Genomic DNA, 25,001 nt, shown 5'->3' with positions numbered 1-25,001 from the left:
ATTTCAGGTGGCATTCCCTCTCTTGCACTTATGTAATGCCTTTCTTCTGAGAAGTGCAGATGTTTTTATACAAATAATAAGGTATACTACATCTACAAATTAGGAACTTCTGCCTTTCACAGACAGCACTGAAACAGAAACAATACGGTCCAGATTCACAAATTTTCTGAAGTCATCTCTCAGAAAAGATTACAATAACTCTAATTTACTTTGGAAAAGTACTTCATCCTAAGTGAACTCTCCTGCAATTTGAAGCCATCCTATTGCAGTATTATCTAGCACAAAAGAGAAACTGATTGTTTTGGTTTGGTTTTTTTTCCTGAATCAGATTTTGGTTAAAGGGGTCATTACATCTCCAAACCAAGTGAATATTAATGCCATGAAGGTATCAGTCATGACTCCTGGCTGTGGAAAGACTCCATTTCACATTTACGAGAAATTACTTTCAACTCCTGCTGTGCTTTAAAACCACATTATATATTCTCCTACCTGAATGACCAACACAAAATGAGTTCTCTAAATATAAGTTTAAATGTAAGTTCACTAAATTATGAGTGATCTACATCGAGTAAGAAAAATCTGATTCCTCAGAGCATTGTCCTCAGCCTCAGCATAGTGCAAAATTGGTTTTGGCCCCAGTCAGAGGCAGGCTCTCCTCATCCTGCTGCAGCCCAGTTAAAGCAGAAGCTCATGTTTTATGAAGAAGAAAGATGACAACAAAGCTCAGAGCAACTGTTTCTAATTGTGATTCAACAGAGGATAAATGAAATCAGTCCCAGGGCTCACATGGGAACCTCCTTTGACAGAGGAAAACCTTCCTTTCTCATTAATTCACATAATAATTAATTCTCATTAATTCTCATAATAATGGCAGTCCTATTAAGTGGAGCAACATAGAGGACAGGCTCACATCAAAAGTTTTCATTGATAAATCACTTCTTTCCAGCCTCCACCACTGTAAAGGTCCTACAAGTGGTGACAGGACTCAGAATTTGTGGTCCTAACGCTCCCTGCAGCAACAGGGATCCCTTTAGTACAGGATGGGAAAAGGTAATCTTAGCTGGAAAACCATGATCTGATCATACTCAGAGATTTAACTGTACAGGCAGAAGGACTGACTTTTTGCTTCTGTTTAAGTTTTGGTTTTGCTTTGGGAAGTATGGGGGGTATATGGGTATTTCTAAAAAACTTTTATAAGATTAATCTTCATAGTACTCCTCTGAATCAATAAAACCATTACAAAATAAAGGCATTTTCATCAGTTTACTTCAGCTGATCCATCACCACCACCAACAACAAAAAAAAATCTAAAATAGCTAGTATTTTTGGGCTGCTTTATTATAACCAGCAGAATGGTGAATCTGCCCCCAACTGTTAGTAATTAAAAAAACATTTAACGTTGCATATCTTCAAAGTATTAGAAATAATTATGTGACAAGACTGTTACAGAGCACACTTACTTAATATAGCTCAAAGAAATGAGATAAGAGTTACTAAGATGAACATATAAGGTTGCCTTTCAAAGAAGGTATGCGTGTGAGAGAAGGGAATGAAGGAAAAGACCCTCATCTACAAAAGACTACACAGCCCAGAAAATTTTCTTCAAATATCCTCTAGCAGAATCTGCAGCTTTTTACCTAATCTTTGAAACACATAGTCATGCAGATAAGGCAGCATTAAATGGATCACTGCTGCCTCTGGAAAGGAAGATAAGTTAGCCTTTGGTACTTAGATATTCACTTTCTGGCAGCTGTTCTTCTTTCTCAAAAAAAGTCTCTGCCACGCAAAGATTACTTGGGATTGACAAGTCTGTGCTTTGGAATAAACAAGATCTTTACTCTGATAGGATGTTGGAAACAGATGTTTAAGATCCACACAACACTATAGTCTATCAGGTGTACTATATAACTTGAGGGGCTCTCAGGGAAAAGGTCCCACAAATACCTACGTGTGCCTGACAGTGGTTATGAATCCCTGCTATTCCAAAAGATACCAAGGGGAAGAAATCTTTCCCTCTCACACACACACTCTAATGAGGAAAAGACAATTCTCCTTCCTACCCTGTGAGAGGGTGGAGATAAAGTGCACAAAGAGGAGACACGATGGTGAGGTTGGTGTAGCTGATAAAGTGGACTGGAGAAATTCACACAAAACAATGCTAGGGCCTAGTGAAAGTACAAGGTGGTTTGATTTCTTAAAAAAATGCATATCCCTTTGGGATAACTAACTGTTCTGCAATGCATGTGGCATATCAGGACTGCCAGCATTCTCACAGCTATTATCAATCCACAAACTTCCTGCTGTATCAATTGACTGGAGATGGGGAAAAAAGCTATACAGGGTCCCAAATTCCTCAGTGCCACTTTGTTAACCTCCAGTGCTCAGCCTGTTGCTCTAAATACAGCCTGTGCTTCATCTGCAGCCCTAAAGGGTGGGTGCCCTCCTTGACATTTACTGTCTCCTAATCCAACCCAGGATGGGACAGTGGACTCAAGTGAACACTATGGAATACAAACATTTTAAGGCTTGTGTAATTTTTAAAATTTTGTTAAATACATGCCCATAAGCAGAAATCATCAAATTAGGCTGTCATTAATTGCAGTGGCTGCCACACAAGAGTGACAACATGTCACCAGTAAGTTCTGGTGCTGGATTATATTATTTTGTTTCCCAGGACATGTTCTTGAGTAAAATCATCCCAAACACGTAATGTACATGCAATTTTACACACATATAGAGAAAATAATTTGAAAATGACTAGTCAAAAATTGCCACAAAACATTTTCAGATGTGATGCAATGTAACAGTCCCATACAGGGTACAGGTATCCTTGACCATAGGATCTGCTAAACTGACATTTAATTGCAAAGAGGTGCTGAATCTTTGTTAAAGTTTACTGTTACATACATACAAACATTCCCTACTTCAAATGCAGTTTTCAGATATAACAGTTCAGATTTTCTGTTTGTAACATTTGACACCAGCCAAGCTCTGCACATTTCTTTTACCTGGAGTAATGGATAGCTTGATGTCCTGCAATATTAAAATAGAAATCGGTTGTGTGCTTCATCTCATCAGTATGTCCAGAGACTTCAATCCAGTGTGCTATTGGGAGGCAGTAAACTCCATCTACTATGTTGCTCTGGTTGTAAACACAACATCGATCATGATGGGGCCCACTCCCTAGAACAGAAGAAAGGACAGTTGCGGGCTGTGTGTCTGGATAATCTTAAAAAATACAACTGCAGGGAGATTTGAACTGAGCATTCAAGGCAAGGAATGGTGCTTCCTGCTTCTTCAAACTGCATTATTAACAACAGAAATAGTGGCAACAGAAGCACTGCCACAAAGCAAATGTTCAGCATTAAAATAAAATGTTGTAGATTATTTTTAATGTATTTTAATTTATTGGTTATTTTAAAACCGCCACAATATTAAAAACTCCTGAATAATTTACAATGTAAGAATAATTCATTTCATTTAAGTTCCTCATTTGATGTTTCACAGTATGTGACTTCAGTGCTTAATATTCCTGCTCAGTGACCTCTCTCTAGGGTGTCAATATTGCTGTGTCTCAGACAAGCCATGGCAGCCTGACCTTGGTTCAGGCTGACTTCTAAGGAAGTTGCCAAGATATGGGAAAGACCTCAGAGAAATTTCAGAGGACAGCTATGCATGCTCAGAAAGGTAAAACCACAAAAAAAAAGGTAGGACTGGTGACACAGGGCTTGCTACCAGCTTAAGGATTCAAGAGGAAAAACATCAATGTGGAAAGGCATCAAAGCCCAAAGAAGGTGGCAGACAGCAACGTAGAAACAAGGCAGGCTTGTTTGAAGGAGGAAAGAAGGGTGGCCTTCTTCCACCTCATTCACAGCTGCCTGGCCAGCTCTGGATTCCTGCTGCAGACCAGACACAATCAGATATCTAGCCAAGGAGTTCATTAAACCCTATCTGTCTTTTATGTTTGTGGACCAAAAAGCACTCACTTTGCTGTCTTCAAATGCATGTCTCACTTTGAGAGTCTGCTCATACACAGAAGAAGCTGCCCAAAGTGACCCACAGAAAGACAGTCACAATTGCAATGGCGAATGACCACAACTACCTTAAATGGCCTAGTTTAAAGCAAGATTCTTTTTCTTATGATTTTCCACTAATATTTATTACCCCTTCTTCTTCTCTTACAGCGATAGTGTGAGCTTTAGTCAGAAAACCAGTTTTTAATACCATGCCAGAGTAAGCAACTTGAATTGCAATGGGTCATATCATCAATCAAAAGGTTATCAGTCTCCAAAAATGCATGTACATTCTCCTCCCAGCACCATTTTTACATACTTATTGTAATACTAATTGCCACGTAGGAATAATTATCATGCAGATCAGAACTGACCTAGTCTATGGCTTGCTTAAGCCTGTTACACTTATACATTATTAATGATGCTAAAATATTTCTGAGAAAAATTATGCCCAAAGGAACATCTTCAATTTCCCATTGCACATAAATGCATGACCAGTTTTCAATCACTACAGTTAGTGAAATTTGCTAGAGCAAGAGCATTTTGGGAGACGTATTAATGCAATGATTAGAGAGTAAGAATAACATTTAAGAGGAAAGCTCAAACCATCTCATTTCCAGATGACATACAGGCCATTTTATCATAATTGTGAAATATTATTATTTACCAAAATGAAAAACAAAAATATGAGGTGGAAAACTATTTTCTCTTTCGCATTGCTAAGCAATTATATATCACATAATTTTTTATTATTTTGATTATAAATAAGGTAAACAAGATCAGTACAGTTTCAGGAGCTACAAATCTCACCACTATATTTTTATCTCACATTTATAATTATTTACATATTCTTACCACTTTTAAACAATGCAAGAAGAAAACAGCATATATGAAATACAACAGTGTAACAAAATCTGTGAATGTTTATGACACTTAACTAATGATTTCATGCATTCAGCAAAATACAGCCACAAACAGCACACCTTGCCTTCCCCATTCTACTCTCCTACCACTGTTTGTAGAGATGCACATCACTGTGGCCATGTCCTGTCATCTCGGGGCTGTGTCTGACCCTGACCCCCACATGCCCATGTCCTGCCCCAGCCTCAGCCTGTCCCCAGGAGATGCCTGATGCTCGGGGCTAGGGCTGCCCTTGGGCCCCTGGCTCCCTGCTCCTGACTGCCAGTCCCATGGGGTGTCCCTGCAGTCCCTAGGGAGTTGCCAGCCCTCACTGCACCACAGCAGTTTTGAACCATGTTCTCAGGGCCTCTGGATTTTTTGCTACTCCCAGCCCTGTGTTCCTACTGCCCCACTTCCAATTGCTGCTGCTTGGGGTGCGTGCACTTCTGCCAGTTTTACAGTTCATCATCCTTCTCCTTCTCCAGTTTTAATTCTCTCTCCTTCCTTCCTTCCTTCCTTCCTTCCTTCCTTCCTTCCTTCCTTCCTTCTCTATGACCTTCCTCCTCTCTGCCTTTTTAAGTGCTGCAACCTCCCTGTCTTGTAACCTTACCACCTTCACCATCATTAATTCCCTTAAATAGCCTAAAACCACACATGGAAATGGATCCAAGTTGCCATAAGATGTTTATTTCATTTGTTCCCTCAAGCAGGTTTGGTCAAATCTCATTCTGAAACACTTTCTTGTGTAATAAATATTTATCACTGTTGATTTTTGTGCACCACTGAGCCTCAGCCTTCCCGCTGTGGCCTACTGTCAGACCTGAATCTCAAAAGGTATGGTTCTGAGTTGCCTTTAATAATCAGGTAGCAGCTTGCATTCATATTATATTTCATGAGAATTGCCTAGTTCTTTACTACTCCTTATGTTAGATACTGATCTATGAATTAAACAACTTTCCTACTGAAATAAGACATCTGTGCAACAGAATGTGCATCAACATATTTCCAACGTATACATATATATTCACATGCAATATAGCTTCATACAGGAAGGAAAGAGTGCTACAATCTTCAATAAATACTTATTTAGGGAACAGTATGATCAAAGTAGACTGTGTTCAGAAAGCTGAATTCACTATACTTCTTAAGGGAATTATGGAAATCTGCAATTACCAAAAAGGATCAGGTTTCACTACCCAGGTGATATCCACACGATTACACAAGTGCTTCTCACCACAGTTTGCTTCACAATATGCATTTAACAAGGAAGTTTCAAAGTGAGAAAAAATTATTTTCTCAGTCCACATCATGTTTCTGCTAGCAAAATCTGTCTCAGGAAATCCACCATATTTTGTATGCCATAAGACAACAATGCTATTTTTATACTATTTCAACTTTTCTGTTCCTAGGCACAATAGTAAAGCCAAGAACATAATATGTTCTGTTCACCTGTTTATCTTTGAAAAAAAAAGGAAAAGAAACACAAACGTCCTTTGAGAGGGGCTCACACAACAGCAAACACATGGTTTTACAGCTGAACCCATTTCTATATCAGAATTTTTCTTCATCTTGTTTTTATTCATATTCCAAGTGACAAAACACCGGTTTATTTATTTATCATTGGGAAGCAAATACACAATCATCCAAAAACATGTAAAATTCAACCATAAAAAGAGGTAAGTTAAATATTTGAATAGTACTTATCTTCCCATTAATCAATCATGTTGGCTTTCCTAATTAAAGAAGAAAAGCATTTTGGAAGAGTTTATTAGAATATACAGGTCCTAGTTTAACTTCTGGGATAGCATTTTATTTCCTTTAATAAGGTCCATTTTTTTTTTAATTTAAACCCATCTTTGTGAGTCTTCACACAAAAATGCTTATCTGAAAGAGAAAGATTAAAATAAGTTTCTAGGCATTAAATTATAAAGTTTTTCATTATTTTTGCACTGGTTGCAAAACTATGCAGATAGTTTTGTGCAGAATCCACTGACATAGGGAATTGCTGGAGAGCAAAGCAACCAAGCAGCCCCACTTACAGCCCTCACAGAGAGCTCTTTCAAAATCTGCATGACTGCAGTTTATGGCTCCTTGTTTAATGCATATGAAGGATGATCAAAGGAGCATAAGAAGTGGCTGTACAAATAACTAAACAAAAGAATAAAACCAAAGATCACCATATGACTGATAAATGGTGCTGGTAAAAGGAGGAGACCAGAATTAAGCAAAGGAAAACTTTGGTTTTGATCCTCCTTGAGCAGGGAAGTTGGACCAGATGACCCACAGTGGTCCCTTGCAACCTGATTAATTCTGTGATTCTGTGAAAAACAGAAGCAGATACAGAAAATGATACAAGATGTGCAAAGATCTAGGACTGAAAAAAGGAAAGCAGAGACTAGAAGAGGATGTTCTGAAATTCAGTCTAATGAGGCACAATCATGAAACACAAAAACCTGCAGTTACTATTTTATTACAGCGGTACCGCAGACATGAAAGAAGTATAATTCAACAGTCTGCCAACAGCACAGACTCATCTTGACACAGAAAAGAATTGCACACAGATTGCACAGAAGAGTCAGAGTGGAGAAATTACCAGCTTGATCTTAAAAGATAAACAAAATATGGGTCAAATGAAATTCCTTATCACCATTAAGAGTGGTGAACAAAAACCACATCAATGAATGAAAAAAATGAGATTGCTTCTCCCACTGTCTCTGCAGAGCTCTTGCAGCAAAGGCTCTGCTCAGCCACTGCTCTCCCAGTTACCAGCTTGCTGCACACCTTGCTCCAAGTTAAATTTTTTTCTATTCTGTGCTGTGTAAAGGAAGGTATGCAGGAACTACAGGGCACAACAGCAGCCATAAAGGTGCTGGGTATCTCATCCCTGCCCTTAGCCTGACACTAAAACACAGATATGCAACTTCCCAACCTCCAAACCCCAGTAAGGTGAGGGTGTTTCTCAGTTCACTGCTGCCTGTTTAAAAACCACAGGGCTACTTAGATAACCTTAGAGAAACACATTAACTAACTAACCAACCCAAACCACAAGCAGCCAGGCACTTTTCAGATCACCTACTCACAAATCAGTCAGAGGACAGACTAACTCCTATAATCTTTGCCATAAGTTTTGCATGAACCAGCACACTTTAAGTGTCATTTCAAAATTTTAACTATGTCTAAATATTTTAAGTAATTCCATTTGTATCAAACAATGCCCTTTAACAAGGTAAATGAGTATCTTAAGCTCATGCTTAGAAATTCCCCTGGAAGAGCTTAATATTATAAGCACTCTGGGGGCAGATAAGCAGGGAGGCATCAAGGAATAAAATACTTTTATAATTTAAAAAAATAGTAGTAAAACAGAAAATATACCAAAAAAAAATCTCAAAAATAAAGCACTTAGAAGAATAAGTTTTTGCTAGCTTCCTTACCTTTTACAGCAAAGTTACAATGAAGAAAATCTCAAGTCCTGTTTTAGATACAATTTTCAGTTATCTGAACGTGCTACTGCACAGTCTTGTTATCACGTATCTGTCTAACTGAACTTCCTTCAGTACACTCACAATATTCAAATTTACTTACCATTCATACCAGATTACGTCACAAAAGTCTCCCTGCTGCCTGTGAGAAAAATTCAATCTCTGATGTTTGGAAATAGGATCTGTCTCAATCTTCCCAAGAATGAATTGCTATTGATTGTTAAAAACAGAGGTGAGGGGGGGTTCCCCTCTTTGGAACTGAGTGAGGTCAAGTTTTTGAGAGTTAATCTGCCACAGGATGTGGAGTCCCACCTTCCTCAAGTCTCAGCAAAGCCCTCAGCAGCAGCCCTTTGTTTTAACAGCTCTGACAAATAGCTCCAATTCTGTATGCCATGTACAAAGCCTTACCCATAAGTCTAAGAAAAGCATACTTTGATTTGCAATGTTATTTTTTTCTGCTGTCAGCAAACCATCTTCCCCTTTGATTCTGTAACTGGCAGATGAATTCATTGTATTACTTAAATACCTAGCATTAATGTAAGTCAAAATTGTTAATTTACCACACCTAGCTAAGTAGCTCCTTCTTAGCTGGTCTGATTTTCAGAAATGTTTCCTGGATTTGCAAGCCAAGAAGAGATACCCAAAAAGAAGAAAACCATGTGCCTCATACACCACATGTTTATATCCTACCAGATTTAAAGCAGACCATTTCAACTTCCCTTTTGGTAGCACTGCTACACAGAACCATGGAAACAAGTCCTAATTCTATTAAAATCCAGTCTGAATTTAAGACTTTTTAGTCTATTTATATACACTAAGAGAATTCATTGATGGAATTACATTTTGAAATTATGCCTGAATTAAAACTAAATGGTTTACAAGAAAGCCATTCTCAACACTTAATGCTGTTCATCACCAAGACTTTTTTTTCTTTTTCTTTTCTTAAATCATATATAATAAAATCACAATTTTCAAAGACAACTTTCAAAAATATGTTTTATTTCGCTCTGTAGGTCTGCTCAGGCCCAGGTGTTTTTCAGTGGGAACTTCTACTGCACTAAGATATTTTAAGCAAATGCCTGGTTTAGTGATGAAGAGAAGAGATGATGAAGAGAAAAGCAACTAAAAGGAAAGTTTCCTCATGTATAAGACAGTTTCTTTTCTGACAGATAGTAGAAATAACACTACAGGAAATACAGATGAGAGAGTAATGGCTGATAGCAACAAAATGTATAGCCTACTAGCATCTTCCCATTTGCTTTGACACTGTTTACTGTACTGTCTACTACTGATTGCTACTTTCTATCATACCAGAATAGGCAGGAAACGAGCCACATCAAAATAGCAACCATGGCAATATTTTAACCAAAGTATCATCCCAGCTACTTATCACTTCTCAGTGTTTCTTGCCATTCAAAATAAGTTGTTGAGCCCCATCGCATGCTACCACCACTTGGAAGTGAGGGACAGGAAAAATGGTAAATATAGGATTTGCATAAACAATGACTTTATTGTAAATTTGCCATTATAACCACAAAGGCTTTAATTAGACTCATGCAGAAATCAGAACTGGCCCCTGATTATCTCTGTGGGTAGGAACAGATCCATGCCTGCCAAACCCAGATGATATGTATTTGAAAGTATATGTATTTATTTTTATTCTTGTAATTTTGCAGCTTCACATAGGCCACTCTACATTGTTTTACTGATGTCTGGTTGTCTGCTCAGTATAAGCTGGTTAATGCTGATAAGCAGACAGAAAGTAATTAGAATCTTGATGCCATTAAATTGCACCAAAATGTATGCTATGTGTTAAGTCTTGAGGGGCTTGAAGAACAAAATAGAAGGAGCTACTGCACTTTGTAACCAAAGTTTTCCTCCACTCCTTAAAGAAGTATTGGGTTGAAGAATTCAAAGTTATCCACTCGTTAAGTTCTGTCACATCTGAAAAGTGTTAAGGAATCTAGCACTGTCCAGAAAGCAACAGCTTTGCAGGAATAAAATGCCTATGATGCACAGTTATTCAATTGTCACATAACTTGTGCTTTATGTTCATTTTTAGTCACCACCTATTTCAGAACTGGGATTGGGAAAATAAGTAAAACTCTGGATTATTTTCAAACACAGAACAGATTACACTAAATACTAATGAAATGTGCAAGCAGCTGCAGGATGCTAGGCAGCTGCTGGCTATACACAGGGAATGTGGCACCACCCAGTGGGAAGAGCACCACATGAAATATCTGTATTAAAAGAGCCATGAACAAATGTAACTCTTCAGGGTTCGCTGGGGTTTTTTGTTTGGCTTAGTTTTGTTTGTTTTTAATAATGGAACTGCTACCTATTTTGGGGGTCTGTAGAGCTGCTGGCTATACACAGGGAATGTGGCACCACCCAGTGGGAAGAGCACTACATGAAATATCTGCATTAAAAGAGCCATGAACAAATGTAACTCCTCAGGGTTCGCCGGGGGTTTTTGTTTGGCTTAGTTTTGTTTGTTTGTTTTTAATAATGGAACTTCTACCTATTTTGGGGGTCTGCAGATTAGCTTTGGGTGGAAAAAAAAAAAAAAAAGGAAAAAACCCATGGATCTCAGTTACAGAAATTAACATTGTATCCAGCTGTACTTCCTAGAACAGCCTCAAAAGAATTTTTATTTTGTGTATGCTAAGGCTTAGCCCCAAGCATTTTTCATTCTGTTACAATCTCTCCACTACAAATGGCAACTAGATCTTACCTTCTCATACAGCCTTAGAAGAACTCCCTCCTTTTAATTAAGAAATTACACCTATTTTATTCAAAGAGCTGAGGCCAAAAGTCAGATTGCTTTAAGTTTCAACACACTTTAAAAGTGAAATTTTAATGTGCTTAACTTTCACCCATATTTTCAACTAATCAGGTGCTCAGCCCTTGAAACCTATGATCAGAATTTACTTCTGATATTTTCAGATTGCATTACAATGATGTGAAAACCTTTATTACTCCATAAATTTACCGATCTTTTGGTTTATTACAAACAGGCTCACAGGAGCATGAACTGGAAATGTTGGAAGGTCAACATACCACAGGCTGAATAATTGTTTCCAAATTGCAATGTATTATATAATTTGTGTTGTTTTGCAAACAAGACACCTCCTTTTCTGTCCTCCTCCCTCCCCAAAACTAGAGATGGAGTTTTTTTGGAAGGATTAAGGCTCTGCTCACCTGAACAAATTACTAGAATACAGGCTGACCCTGCTTTGGAGCTTTCACTGGTCATACTGTATCTGGTAAGCTTCAAGCAAGCTCCATCTACACCAAATTAAGAGGTACGTGAAAATCACAGAATAACAGAATGGTTTGGGCTGGAAGTGGCCTTAAAGAGCATCCAGTTCCAAGCTTCCCACCTCTTCCCCAGGCAGAGACAAGTTTCAGTAGACCAGGTTGCTCAGGGCCCCATCCAACCTGGCCTTCAACACTTCAAGGAAGGGGCATCCACAACTTCTCTGGGCAACAAAGGATCAATACTACAATACAAGCTTGTGTATGTACTACAAGCTTACATAGGTTTTTCACAGAATTCATTTTTCCCCTTCCCAAAAACACGAAGTGTCAGCAGACTGTATTCCATCATCTCAAAATACAGTTTGGGGCATATCTCCAGTAAATTCCCTGTCCTTTTATGCAGTATGTTTCTTGTTTAGTACCTACAGTTCATTTAGATTAAAGTAAGGGGATAAAGGTACAGATGAATGTTTCATCATAAACTCACAAAAACAAACTCAAGCATAAGTTTCATCTTGTATTTATTTAGTTTTGACAATATGCACAAAACACTTTTTGTTTCCAAGCTGAGAGATGTTAAGTCCAGTTTTGAAGAATCAACATCAAAAACAAAGTACACAGACACAGGCACAGCTGGGGGTAAAAAAGGTACATACATGAATTTAGGGTTTTTTCCTAAACCTATTCCCAGATTGTAAAGCTCAGCATAGCCAGCCTACTTCCACAGATTCCACAGCATATCACAAACCCTCCTGGATAGCAGGCTTCAGCTTTCACAGTAGGTAAGCAAGTACCAACCCTGAAGAAACCCCACACAGCTCATGGTTCCTGAGCCAGAGACACTCAATGGCTTTAACTGACAGGTCCCGGGTGCAGACCAGCAACATCTCCCTGGGACAGCAGAGGTAAGTATCTGATCCTTCCGGAGCACAGGGGAGTCTTACCTCCCATTTCAGACTGCTAGGGAAGGGAACTTGTTCCCTTAAGGGCACACACAGCAACCCAGCAAATCCTGCACAGGCCAAGCCCTTCCTGAAAGCTTCCTACCAAAAGCCACAGAACACTTGTCTTTGACTCTTCTAGCCCACAGAAACAACTACCTCCACTTTTATCTTCCAGTCTTCCCCACTGTATTGGAATGGCTGCATTTTGTACTCAAAATACATGCTACAGTAGGTATCGTACTGTCATAAAACCAATATGCACTGCCAGTGGAATTCTCACATGCATACATGTCTTAAGAAAAAAGCTGAAGTAATTTTCTTAAATACAGCACATGATTTCAACATCCAATACATCCAAACATCTGACATCCATAACTAGACTGACATCCACGGACTAGTTTCTCTGGTTACAGATGGATGCCTCAACTCATAAACTTAGAGCAAGTATCATTCTGCACTTCCTTCTATCCCTCAAATGTGTCTTCAAAACTGCATATGTTCTGCAAGTGCTGTTTCCCAAAGCCTATTTTAATTCTAAACACACAGGATACTAAAGAGACAATGCATGGCATTTGTTTAGCACAAAAAAACCTGTTCTTTTCTTTAAGAAGGGAGTTGTCTTTTCAAGTTCTGATTTTTATAAGAATAAACAGATGACAGCCAAACTTTCATTGATCAACAGTCACAAAAAACCAAAAAACATCAAAACAGATTAAAAAGAACTGCAAGATTGCTCAGTTTTGGATAAGAAAACATCCTTAGGCTCCCTTAATGTAATACATGAAGAACAATAAATTTCAAGGTTTAAGCAAATTTGTGCTTTCCTCTAAATATCAATTGAGGAAAAAATTGTTTATATGAATGACTAATTAAAAAACTCTTCTGCATTTAGATGATATGCCCACTTGCTTTCTATCATTCCTGCTAAGCTGAAACTGAGCATTCACAATGACAAAAACAAAATGCCAGCCAGGTTAATCCTAAAACTGCAAATCTGCCAAAACACAGTATGTTTATTATTCTGACTACATTTCCTAAACATGCTCCCTGGAACAGACAATAATTTGAGCTACCACTACTTCCAAACCAAAGAATAACCATCAACCTTACAACTGCTGATCCTCTGTAGTTATTCTCCATTATTTCTATAAAATGCTAATTATTTCTAATTCTATTATTATTATTTCCATAATTGCATGGTGGGGACTGCTTTATATACCAGTATCATTGTCATATTATGTACAACTTGGCACCTTCCAAGAGACCCAATTCTGCTTCCTTGGACAGATGTAAAGATTTTTATTCCAAAAATTCACTTTTCCTGCAATTCTGGAAAAGAAAAACATGGTTAAAACAGGCAGAATACACTATTTGTTTTAGCTGCTAAACAAAACAATTACTATGGTATGATGTACATAGTCCTTCATGATGTAAACTTCTGTGAATGTAGCATTAACAGAAAGTCTTTTATTAGCATAAATAAGAACAAACAAATGCAACAGTTATGACAACATGCATGTTTTAGTCTACATGACAGAAAGGCAGTTCAGAAATGTGGTATGTATGCTTAAAATGGGTGAAGAGCAACTACTCTACAATGTGTTATTTTGGTACATGGATTATTATGCTATGAGTTAAAAAAATACCGTCACAAATTACCAAGTGATCTGTCCTCCTTTCACTAGGTCAAACCATTCCTCAGGAGGTATATTTAGAGTTTTATTTGACTCAGCAGACAATTGTCTGAGTGTTCTCTTATATTTAAGATACTTCAATATACTAGAACAGCACATGGAAACTGACTAGAGTTATTCAACATTTGAAAACACACAGCAGGAGGAAAACATGCTGGAAGTACTACTGAAACAGCAAGAAGACTGGAAAAGCTGTAACTGGACTTCTCCCTGTGTTTTTCTTTAAGAAATCACAACAGCAAAATTTAAATGAAAATGCCATCATGCCATTTCACCTTAGCGAAATAAAATAACAACCCACACCATAGTGCTTACTAGGAGATCCAAAATTCTTTACTTGTGGGGAAAGAAAAAAACCAAAACAAAACATCATGAAATGGATGCCTACAGTAAGGGCGGGGGGAATGAAACTATTTCAACTTTTACCAGCCTAGAATGGCAGCCTCCTTCTGCATTCACCCGCCTCCACCACACGGTTAACAACATTTTTATTTGCGAGAACCAAACACGCCGCAACAGCCTGGGTGCTCTACCTGCAAGCACAGCTCCGGCCACCGCCGTGCCGCAGCACGGGCAGCCCTCGGGAGAGGCTCGCACCGCCCCTCCCTCCCGGCAGGGCCGCCGGGCGGGCGCGTCCTTGCGGCCGGGCAGGGCCGGGCGTGCGAGGGACGGCGAGGGGGACCCCTCCGTTACCTTCCCAGAGGAAGTGGCCGCCCTCCCGCCGCAGGAACTTGTACCAGAAGGGGCTGGCGGCGTCCTCGTCCGGCAGCGCCACCTCCGCCAGCCACAGCGCGGGCTCCTGGGCGGGCAGCGGGGCGCTCGGCCGCGCCCGCCTCATGGGCACGGCGCGCCGCGGGTCCCACTCGCCCAGCTCCGGCCGCGACCCGGCCAGCCCCCCCCCCCCCAGCCACAGCGCGGGCTCCTGGGCGGGCAGCGGGGCGCTCGGCCGCGCCCGCCTCATGGGCACGGCGCGCCGCGGGTCCCACTCGCCCAGCTCCGGCCGCGACCCGGCCACCAGCAGCTCCGCGCCGCCCTCCGTCACCCGGGCGGGCAGCACCACGCCGAAGCGGAACAGCATTTCACTGCCGCAGAAAGAATGGGCTTTAACGAGCTCCTTCTCCTGCAGCACGGCCGGCAGCAGAGCCGCCGCTGGGAGGCCGCCCGGGCCCGCCCTTCCGCCGGGGCTGGGGCCGGACACCTCCCCTGCCCCTGACACCGCCCTTGCCTCGGACACCGCCCCTGACCCGGACACCCCCGTCCCCCAGACGCTGTCCCGGACGCTGCCGGTGTCCCAGACACCGCTCCTGCCCCTTGCAGCGCTGGCTCCGTGGGTCGGGGCTGTTCGCGGTGCGCTTGTTTCGGGCGAGGGAGCTTCCCCTCCTAAAGCAGCGGCTGGGAGTTCAAACAGCACCGACCCTCGATCGCCTCCGAAGTGGGGAGGGAAAATCCTCTCCGCAGATAAGCGCTGCCTCCCCTGCTTGCCAAAGGCTACGCGTCACGTATGGTGCCTTTAACAAGGATTATTGCTGCATTAAAGGAAGCCACAGCAATTACTCCCGAGAGCCCAGGCTTAATTTAGCGCGGTAAAAAACATCATTGAAAATTGCCATACTTGCAGCTACAAACAAGGACTGGCTGCAAATAACGCTTTAGAGTTCATGGTGTTTATGTCTTCCCCCCTGACAGCCAGCAGTCGTGGTGAGAAAAGAAATGTGAAATGCTGAGGGAGGTTAGAAAGCTTTTAAAAGAAATCTGGAGTCTGCTGCACGCATTCTGTTTACAGCCAGAAGGGGAAAATTTGGCAACTGCTAGGTGTAGCAATACTCGGGACTTAAAAAGACTGAGGAAGAGGATGCAACCTCATTAAATCCAACCATTTAATGGGCGGTCCCTGCTTGAATACACCCATTTCAGAAGCTTTTAAGGCCAGAAACAGAGGAGTGGTAACTTTATTTAGGTCAAGTTCTGGGAACAGGATGAAGGCCTTTCAATGAGTCAAAAGAAATCCTGCTTCAAAAGATGGCTGTTTGTTTCCTTTATTCAGGGGTGCTGACACTGAAGTGTATGTGCTGCCCAATTTATTTTTAAGAGTGCTTTAGCCAATTTTCACTGATACTCATTGAATTTGTGTGATATTCCACCACTTTTCTAGACATAATCAAAGCGAATTAAATTCTCACTGTCCTCCATTTCTGCTGGCTTTACTGTAGCACTGCTGCTTTTGTGGAACAGTGCCGTACTTTTTTTTTTCCTCAACCTTGCAGTTAAGTGACCCATACCCTGTCTCATACTTTCAAATATCTATCTCTTTACCATACACCTTCATTTTAGCAGCATGGATGAGACAGAATGTAACAACTTTGGGGTTTTATCCTAAAGCTCAAGCATGACAGGAGCCCTAAAACCACCCCAGCATATTGTGTCTGCATAAAACCATATGCTTCTGCTCATTCCAGTCACAGTCTCAGCTTAGAAACTGCAGGATCCAATAGGACATCTGACTGACAGTTCAGTTCCTGGCTGTTGTCTAAGCCCGAGTGTAAAGAGAGACCAGCAACATCCATCTTTGGACAAATCTGAACTGCTTTATGCCTGTAAATATTGAGTCTTCATCTTAGACCTGTAAGCCTTGTGGAACAATAAAAACTTGTTTTACAGACTCTGATGTGCCAAGGAGTATCTTTAAAAATAATTCAGTCCATTTCTTCTCCAGGATCTGCCTTAATCCATTTCATGCCACTCAATATTGTGTGTTAGATTAAGGTTAAAGATGACAGAAAGTGGCCAACTTGATTTCCTGTGGTTTCCTCAAAAGCCCTCATGCAGATTAGGGTTAGGTTGAGAGATCAACAGGAAGGGTTGAAAAACTGGATCTACTGATGGATCCTGCAAGACCACGATAAAAACTAGAAATGTAGATTGGCTTGGGACATCCCATGGCTGGGTACAGTGGGAACAGAGGAGCAGTTTATATTGGTGAAATTGCAGGCTGAATGGGGGCTGTAGACAGGATAAAATTTATTAGCATTAGATCTGAGACTGAGGAACTAAAGGTGCTGTAAGGTTTCATTTTTAAGGTCAAGAAACAAAGGTAAATATATGTTTATTCCTCCCTGTTGGATTTGCATGGTCTCTGATTTGTCATCTTCTAAACTGGAATTTCAGCTGGAGTAAAGGCAGGTGAGGTGGGGAGGAGTTCTATTTACTATTAGTGTTTGGGATTGAAGGAGTTGATGAAGTACTTCCACAGCTGAACCATTGCCATTACCCTAAATTTAGTTTTAAGTGTCACCCTAAGCCTCTTAAGGAATTAACAATAGTTTCCTTTGCCAAAATGACCTGTTATTTCAGTACTGCCTGGCCAGTGCTCTTCCCCTACAGTCCTCAACACTATTCTGAAATCTAAAAGCTTTCCCTATAATCCAGTCATCTTTTACAACCTCAAATTAAACATGACTATTTCTCTTTTTTTTCCCCCCACTACAGTAAGTCCTCATTCCAACTTGGCAAGCCTTACAGTTCCCATCAAAAAGCTTTGGCACAAAGGGGCAAAACCCTAATAGTCAAGTTGTTTTTAACTGTCACAAAAACGACTGTCAATTGTTGATTCCTGTGGGAACAAACTACCATCCTAGTGGTCTGTCTGCATTGTAATAATAAATGCTGTGCATCATTTGTGCCCCTCACAGCTGTTTAGGCTCTCTCAGTGTACTTAACTTACAGCAGCTACTTGCTGAGTGGAAGCCTCGATTGACCTCAAATCGAACAGAGAACTTAGTGCCAAGTTTATATTAAAGCCTTCAGTTTATTGTTTCTGCTACCATCCCAAGCATTTGCTAAAGCTGTTTCTAACTGGCAAAAAGGGAAGAATTATATGAAAAAAAAAGGCCAGCTTATTTTTACACAGCATTAGTATGCAACAAGGACTCGAGAGGTCACAGTTGCTTCAAGAATCAGTTGCTTCGTGGATTTCACCTAAATTGTACTAATACATAGTAGCCATATGTAATTTCTAGCTAATTAGCTGGTTTACTATCCAAAATTTGTGCAAGTAGTGGGGATCTCACAGGAGGACTCCCTAAGGCCATGTACCAACTTAAACATTAACCAACCATTAGTTATGCCTTCAGGTTTCTGCCTAATGGCTGTATCTGAAAGGATTCTAGGGAAAAGTCTGAATGTCTAGAAATTGGAGCTGTGACTTTATTTGCAGACATGTAAAATACATTTAAAGGCATTTTCACTTGCTGGGCACTAAACTTTTGCAGAATCACAGTTCTTTCTGCAGAAGTCTAATTTCTTACAGTGTCTCTTTCACAGATAAAATTATCATATTTTTGTTACAGCCCAAGAAAACTTAGGCAAAGTATTGCTGGCTGAAATTTTAGTAAACAGTAGTTGAGAAGTTTGACAGTATAGAGCAGTTCAAAATTCAGCTTTCTAAGTGCAAAGTCATTTTTTCTTCACAATTTTCTTATTTTAAAAGTGTCTGCTAGGTATAGAGACAGCACAGACTTATGAGATCAATGTGAACACTTAATAGTTCCACACTGGGGTAGCCTGTGTCTGCAGTATACGTGCTCTTTACTGATTCCAAACTTTTACCCCACAGCCCAGTTTGCAGCTTGGAACAGCTTTATCTGCTAATGCTGTGCAGTGATCACAGATGGTAATATTTCCAAGTAGGGAAATCTGTAGTGAAGAGAGAGGGTTTGAATAACAAAAACAAAACACAAATACAGAAAGATCTGGTTGGAGAAGGGAGGGAGTGTCCCTGATTGCAAGTTGTGGGTGATGTTTAGATTAGCAGTGCTCCTTCCTAGACTTGCCTTTCTTCCCTTTTTAGGTCATTTTCTTTCTTGTAAAGATACAGAGAAAGTGTTATTGCAATTCCCAAATGTTTCTGCTAATTATAGAAAAGAGAAAGGCAGCACATGGTACACAGTCTTGCTTGTAAAACGGCAAACATTTATACTATGTGATAAGCTGATTTAGATGTATTAGTGATTTGGGTAAAATGTTCATTGCTGAAACATTTAGACAGCCTGTATTTCTACAAAGAGATTGAATTAAATATAAAATAAACCCTATTCTAGTGCAAATAATTTAAGACCACTGTTTAAGTGAAAGTTGATTATGTTGATTAATCTAATCAATCTATGGACCCAGACCTTCTAATTGAATTCTAACTGTCCCTTTCATATTAATTCTCATAGAACTATGAATGAATGCACTCACCAGTACTTTTGACAATACAGCAGCTAAGAAATACCTTATTAGACTGAAAGAAGACTAAGAATTAAAGAACTTGTTCACAGATAAGTACTGCTATCCATAATTTTTAGTGTTGAGCTGTGTCAGAGCAGTGATAACTGCATGAACCATTTTAGCTGCTTAGTGCTAGGAGCAACCTTTTATGCAGACCAAGCTACAGAAGTTCTGTCAGGACTGACCATTTCAGGAACTGAGTTGGAAAATTATTCTGCAACAATAGGTAGGACACTACAGGAGATGGTTTCCATTTCTGCATGGGGGTTTGTGTAGCATGTTTTAAAATACTTTGTTGTTTTTAGAAGTAACTTGGCAGTATAAATATGCAATAACATTACAGTAAACACTACAGAAATACATACAGGAATAACTGATCTGGTAGGTTTCTTTTTTCAACATCCAGTTAAGCTGTCTGCATCCTCCCTAGCCTCATATGCCTTGGGAGCTGGAAAAAGTCCCAACATATTTCAGCAAGGGGACCTTTCAGCATGTCCTGTCAGCCTCATCAAAGTCCAGAAATTAACGAATTGCAGACTAGTCCAGCACATAGCTTCTTTCCTGCCCAAAATGAGCCACACAGTTTTTGGAGGGATGCTCCACATCATCTGTGGTGCATGTGCACTAGGATGCTGTGACCCAAACCAGCCCAGAGTTGTGACAGCCTGAGCAGGATCATGGCTCTTCTGCCGGGCACAAAGGGATGAGAGAGGCCAAGTGCTTACTTGGAGATCAAAGTATCTGGAGATTCTTGAGTGAAAAACAGTGTGTAGCAGTAATCATTACTGTATTAACTCACTGTAAGCTTCATTTTTGAAACCAGCCTGTTACCACCAATGCCATATCAAGTTTCTAATTAAAATGTCTACTTAAGGAAAAAAAAGAAGTGTTTCAGCTGTTTAGAAACAAGACAGTGTAAAAACAAATATGTGACTGTATGGAATAGCAAAACTTCATTTCATTACTTAGGAGAATGCAATGTGACTCAAAGCTTATGTGCTATAATTTGACATTAATTTTTAAGTAGGACAATGTGCCTGCCTTTTTTCTGGGGAGACTTAAATAATCCTTCCACTTTCAAAAGCTCACAGATCCTATTAACCGTGCTCCAGCCTAATGCACCCTCTGTAACTGTGCAGGGTTTCAGTGCTCTTAGGATCCCCAGCAAATTACTGATGGATAGAAAGTTCCTGTATATTTTACTCCTGGGGCCATTTTAAACAAAATTTCATTGCTTACTTTTCATTATGCAGACTTTTTAATTGCAATTGTTTGACGTATGACCAGCAACATTTCAGGAAGTCACACCCAGCATTAGATATGGAATAAAAGGTGAGAAAAGCAACCATGGGAAAGGAAGTTTGACAAGAGAACTTCCTTCTCAATATGTGCTTAAGTAATAGACTTCTAGCTCCAAAACTGACTGGAATTTAATAAACAGCCTAAAAAATGGAAGTCTTGCTGACAAGTCCAACTACATTTTAGGTAAGTTAGAAACAGAACCATTTTACTGCATGATGATTAAACAGCTTTGGAACAAAAGCTGTTTAGAACAGTAAAGGGAAACATTTAATATTTTCAAAAAAATTAAGCAAACAAAAACGGAAGGATATTATCCTTCAAGCCATGGCCCTATATCAGAAAAGGGAACAGAAACAATTATTCATTTAAGTGTACAATTCTCAGTGGTTATTATATGCTCCTTATAGTACAAGAAATCAAACTTACTGGTGACTGACCCTACCAACCATTTTATTTTTCCAATTCTATTTTAAAAAGTAAAAACAACTTAAAAGCCTTTTCCTTAGACTGAAACTGCATCAAAAAACAAATCCAGAAGTTATCTTTAGATCAACACATGATTTTTAAGGACTAGGAAAAGTGGCAGCAGGAATTATTAAAAAAAAAATCAGAAAGCATCCTGCTCCCTACCCAACAGTCCCACCACATATAAAAAATAAGAAGCTACATCATCAGCTAAATCTAATAAAACAAAAATTTAATGCTCAAGTGTATACAACAGCATACAGAGTATCTTACTCTCTTACCTTCTTTCCATATATGAATCTGCTGCTGTATCACTGCATCAATACAATACATTCTTGCTGCTTATCTTTCTGGTTTCACGTATTTACCAAATTTTCCACTGCACATCTCTTTATTTTAAAGAAACTTTATTTTGGTTGTTTTGGCAAGCTTCCCTAAATTCACTTACCTGGCACACAAATAATCCTTGCTAAGAAACAAACACTACTTTCATCCAGTTATAAAGAAACCCTTGGAAATAGAAATTGCAGTCTAGAAGGAGAGTGTAAACAGCCTGCAACTTAGCAACCTTGCACAGGCCATGGCAACAGCTTGCAGCCAAGAACCAGGAGATGTGTATGACATACTTTGCAGACTAGATCACAGACAGGGGACTCCTGCTACTTAATTTGGTATGTGTATGTTGCTGTGTACCATAGTAACCCGTTTCCACTTGAGCTCAAGTTCTCACACAGATACCTCCCCATTAGCACAGCCATCCCTCAAGGTAGTGCCACAGAAACCACAGCTGAGCTGTACCTGACCCCTAAGTCAGCAGCTGATCACTTGGTTTTTCTTCACCTGTTTGAAAGAATAGTGGATTTCGAAGATCAGCCCAAAACCAGATCAGTCATGTTAATCAACAGTATTACAACAGCTTTGGAAGTACAGCACACACTTCAAATATTATCTGTGTAGAATTACAGTTGAATTACACATACATTGTCTTGAACAGCTATAAGCACACTTGAATTTTCAAATTATATTATCTTTCTCAGTGCTTACTTTTTATTCTTACTGCATGAAAATATAGTGCAAGCTGTCTGAAACTTCTTACACCAGTGCCTTCTAAGTGGTTTTAAATTTACTGAAAAATAGCACTGAGATCTAATTTTTAGAGATTCCTTTTTGGTTTACTTTTATACATTCACTAATCTGCACTTTTCCATAAGCATAAATTCTCAACCTAAGATCATTAAGGCTTAGTGCTATATAAAATATTGTCATTAAATGCCTTTCCTATTCTGAGATAAATCTAAATAGAAAAGGTAACAGATTGATATATTAATACCAGGCATTGGTTTGGCGAAAATTGCATATTTCTCAAGTATTACACTCATGACCTCAAATTTCAGGTAAGTGGAATTATTTTCTTAAATTATCAGAATTAGTTTTTGCTTGATAGTAAATTCCGTGTCTGTGAAACTTGTAGAATAAATCCTGATCTGATCTCTCATTTTTTAGGTTCCTGCTCATAAAACAATGAAATGGGAGTTTTTAAAAATATATTTATATAGGGATTGTTGGAACTAGTTCCATGCAAACTTCAAGCACTTTTGAGTTCCTGTCAACGAATTAACAATTCTTTGTAGCATGTAGTAGAATATCATGTTCCAAGTTTTCAAGAACATAATCTTATTTAAAGAAGAGGTTTTTTACACTGCACACCTTATGGGTAATTTAAATTTATTACCAATTACAGCTATCACAGTGGCTAAAATATTTCTAAGGAGGAAAAGGCAAAGCTAACAGAGCTGTTAGACTGGCATGATGGCCACTCTGGATTGCCAGGGGCAGCACAGTGAAGCACTTGATGTGCCACTATTAGATTTCCTTTGGAAGCATCCACATTTTAAGTGATTTATACTGAAAGCAACAATTAAGCTCTGCATTTTCACTTTGACTGTAAGTATGAATATGCAAATAAAATAACTTTACCTTTATGATCAATGATATTGTTAGTGTTCACTACTCTGAACTGCATTAAATGACATATCAAACTATCCTTCAGCATTTTGCAAAGACTGTGGTGTGATGACTCAATCTGTTGCTTCCATAATCAGAAATTCTGAGAGTATCACCTCTGGCATGGTGAATTTGACTGCTGTTATTGAACAGTTCCTCCTCACCAGAACACGAGTGTATTACGGGAGGTACTGACTGTGGGTGCCAAGAATAACAGAGCACTTGTCTTACCTTTGCTTTCTGAACTACCTTGCTCTCAGCTGTACACACACTGCTTTCAAACTACATAAATTCTGTCAACATAAAATAATAAGCTAAACTAACTGACAGGGTGTCCTTCAACACCATTTCTAAAGAGTGATTATGCACACAAAAGACACATTTAATATTTGCACGTTGATCTCCATGCTACTTTAGTCACTGCAGAAACTTGTTTGTCTCTATCAGCCATCCTCCTGTGGGTTGGAAGTTAGTCTGGCAAGTTATCAGCATCAATTAAAAAAAAATATTCAAGCCTGTTGCCATGTGTGACCAGTGGAACAAACCTTGCTACAGCATGCTCAAAGCCAAGTACTGCAGGAGAGGTGGCAGTCACAGACCTATCCACATCTGTACAAAACAACCATCTGCAGCACAGCAACATCAGTATTTGTTTCCAGAAGGATCCTATAATGAACAAGCATGAGACACAGACTTTTTTAGATCTAACACTGCAAGATCTGAGTCCATCGTTATTTGCCTCCAAAAGTAACTGAGCCAAGGTGGCATATTGGATTGTAACAACTCAACTATATCTACCTTCTAATGCTTTTACTTTTTATAATTTTAAGGAGAGAGACAAACCAGTATTCATATAATTTTGGTCTCCATGTCTTTGTAGGGAAAGATAAACCAATCTTACTCAAATGTGTTAAACACTAAACCTCGCAAGGTAGGGTTTTCTCTCTTCATATTTAAAAAGCATGAAGTAAAAAGCACTGACTGTCAGTGCCTTCATTTGCTAGTAAAAAGATTCAAAGTGACTCTAGCAAAACCATTCTTTTTTGGAAGTCAAAAGCTAAGACTCTATGAGAGGTAACAGATAAATCCACACCCTCCTTTGGCTTTATCACCACATAAAGGATTATGTACCTCTGGAAATATATATTTAATTTTCTGTGCTTTCAGACCATCTATTTTGAGCCATGGGTATTTAACATAGGTGGAAGTTTTAATTTAAGACTTACTGAAAATAAAATTCCTGTTTATAAAGCTATGCAAATGGTCTTTTACATACATAATTTACACTAGTATGACTGTGGATTAAGTGTCTCAGTAGGAACAGCCAGTGGGATATTATTATTTTTTGAACAATGCCAAGAAAAGTACAGAAATTAAGGAAAAAGGAAATATTGCAAAGAAGCTCATCCCTGTCTAAACTACACAGACACCACGACAGACTGATCCTTTTTCTACTGCTTCCTCAGTGGTGTTTTTTGCAAAGTTCTGTGGATTTCATTAAAGCTCATGAACAATCAGCTCAAAATGTAAAGGGGACCATTAAATTTCAGCAACTAATTTGGGTACTACAGCCATTTTTTTTTGAAAACTGCAATTCTCTGCCATTCAGAAATGCTTGCAAATATAACAGCCTTTTCTTTAGGGACAAGTCATCGACCTATAAAGGTC

General features: G+C 39.4%; 1 protein-coding gene across 2 annotated transcripts in view; it reads right to left on the bottom strand.

Moving 5' to 3' along the window:
- EPM2A (EPM2A glucan phosphatase, laforin) overlaps positions 1-15,527 on the bottom strand; it is a 35,973-nt gene extending 20,446 nt beyond the window's left edge. The window contains exons 1-3 of one of the 2 annotated variants that reach the window (XM_039707117.1): positions 15,251-15,527; positions 14,988-15,127; positions 3,009-3,183 (exon numbers count right to left, since the gene is read on the bottom strand). In XM_039707117.1, coding sequence (XP_039563051.1) covers positions 3,009-3,183; positions 14,988-15,127; positions 15,251-15,372 — 437 coding nt within the window. In that variant the 5' untranslated portion in view covers positions 15,373-15,527. Of the gene's footprint in view, positions 1-3,008; positions 3,184-14,987; positions 15,179-15,250 lie in introns of both variants that reach the window. The other variant, XM_039707116.1, reaches the window with a different exon arrangement.
- Between the last annotated feature and the right edge of the window lie 9,474 nt (positions 15,528-25,001).

This window comes from Passer montanus, unplaced genomic scaffold (assembly GCF_014805655.1).
Source record: "Passer montanus isolate IOZ18808 unplaced genomic scaffold, ASM1480565v1 scaffold2, whole genome shotgun sequence".
Taxonomy (NCBI): domain Eukaryota; kingdom Metazoa; phylum Chordata; class Aves; order Passeriformes; family Passeridae; genus Passer; species Passer montanus.
Note: the sequence above shows the minus strand (reverse complement) of the source record. Positions and strands in the feature narration are given on the sequence as shown.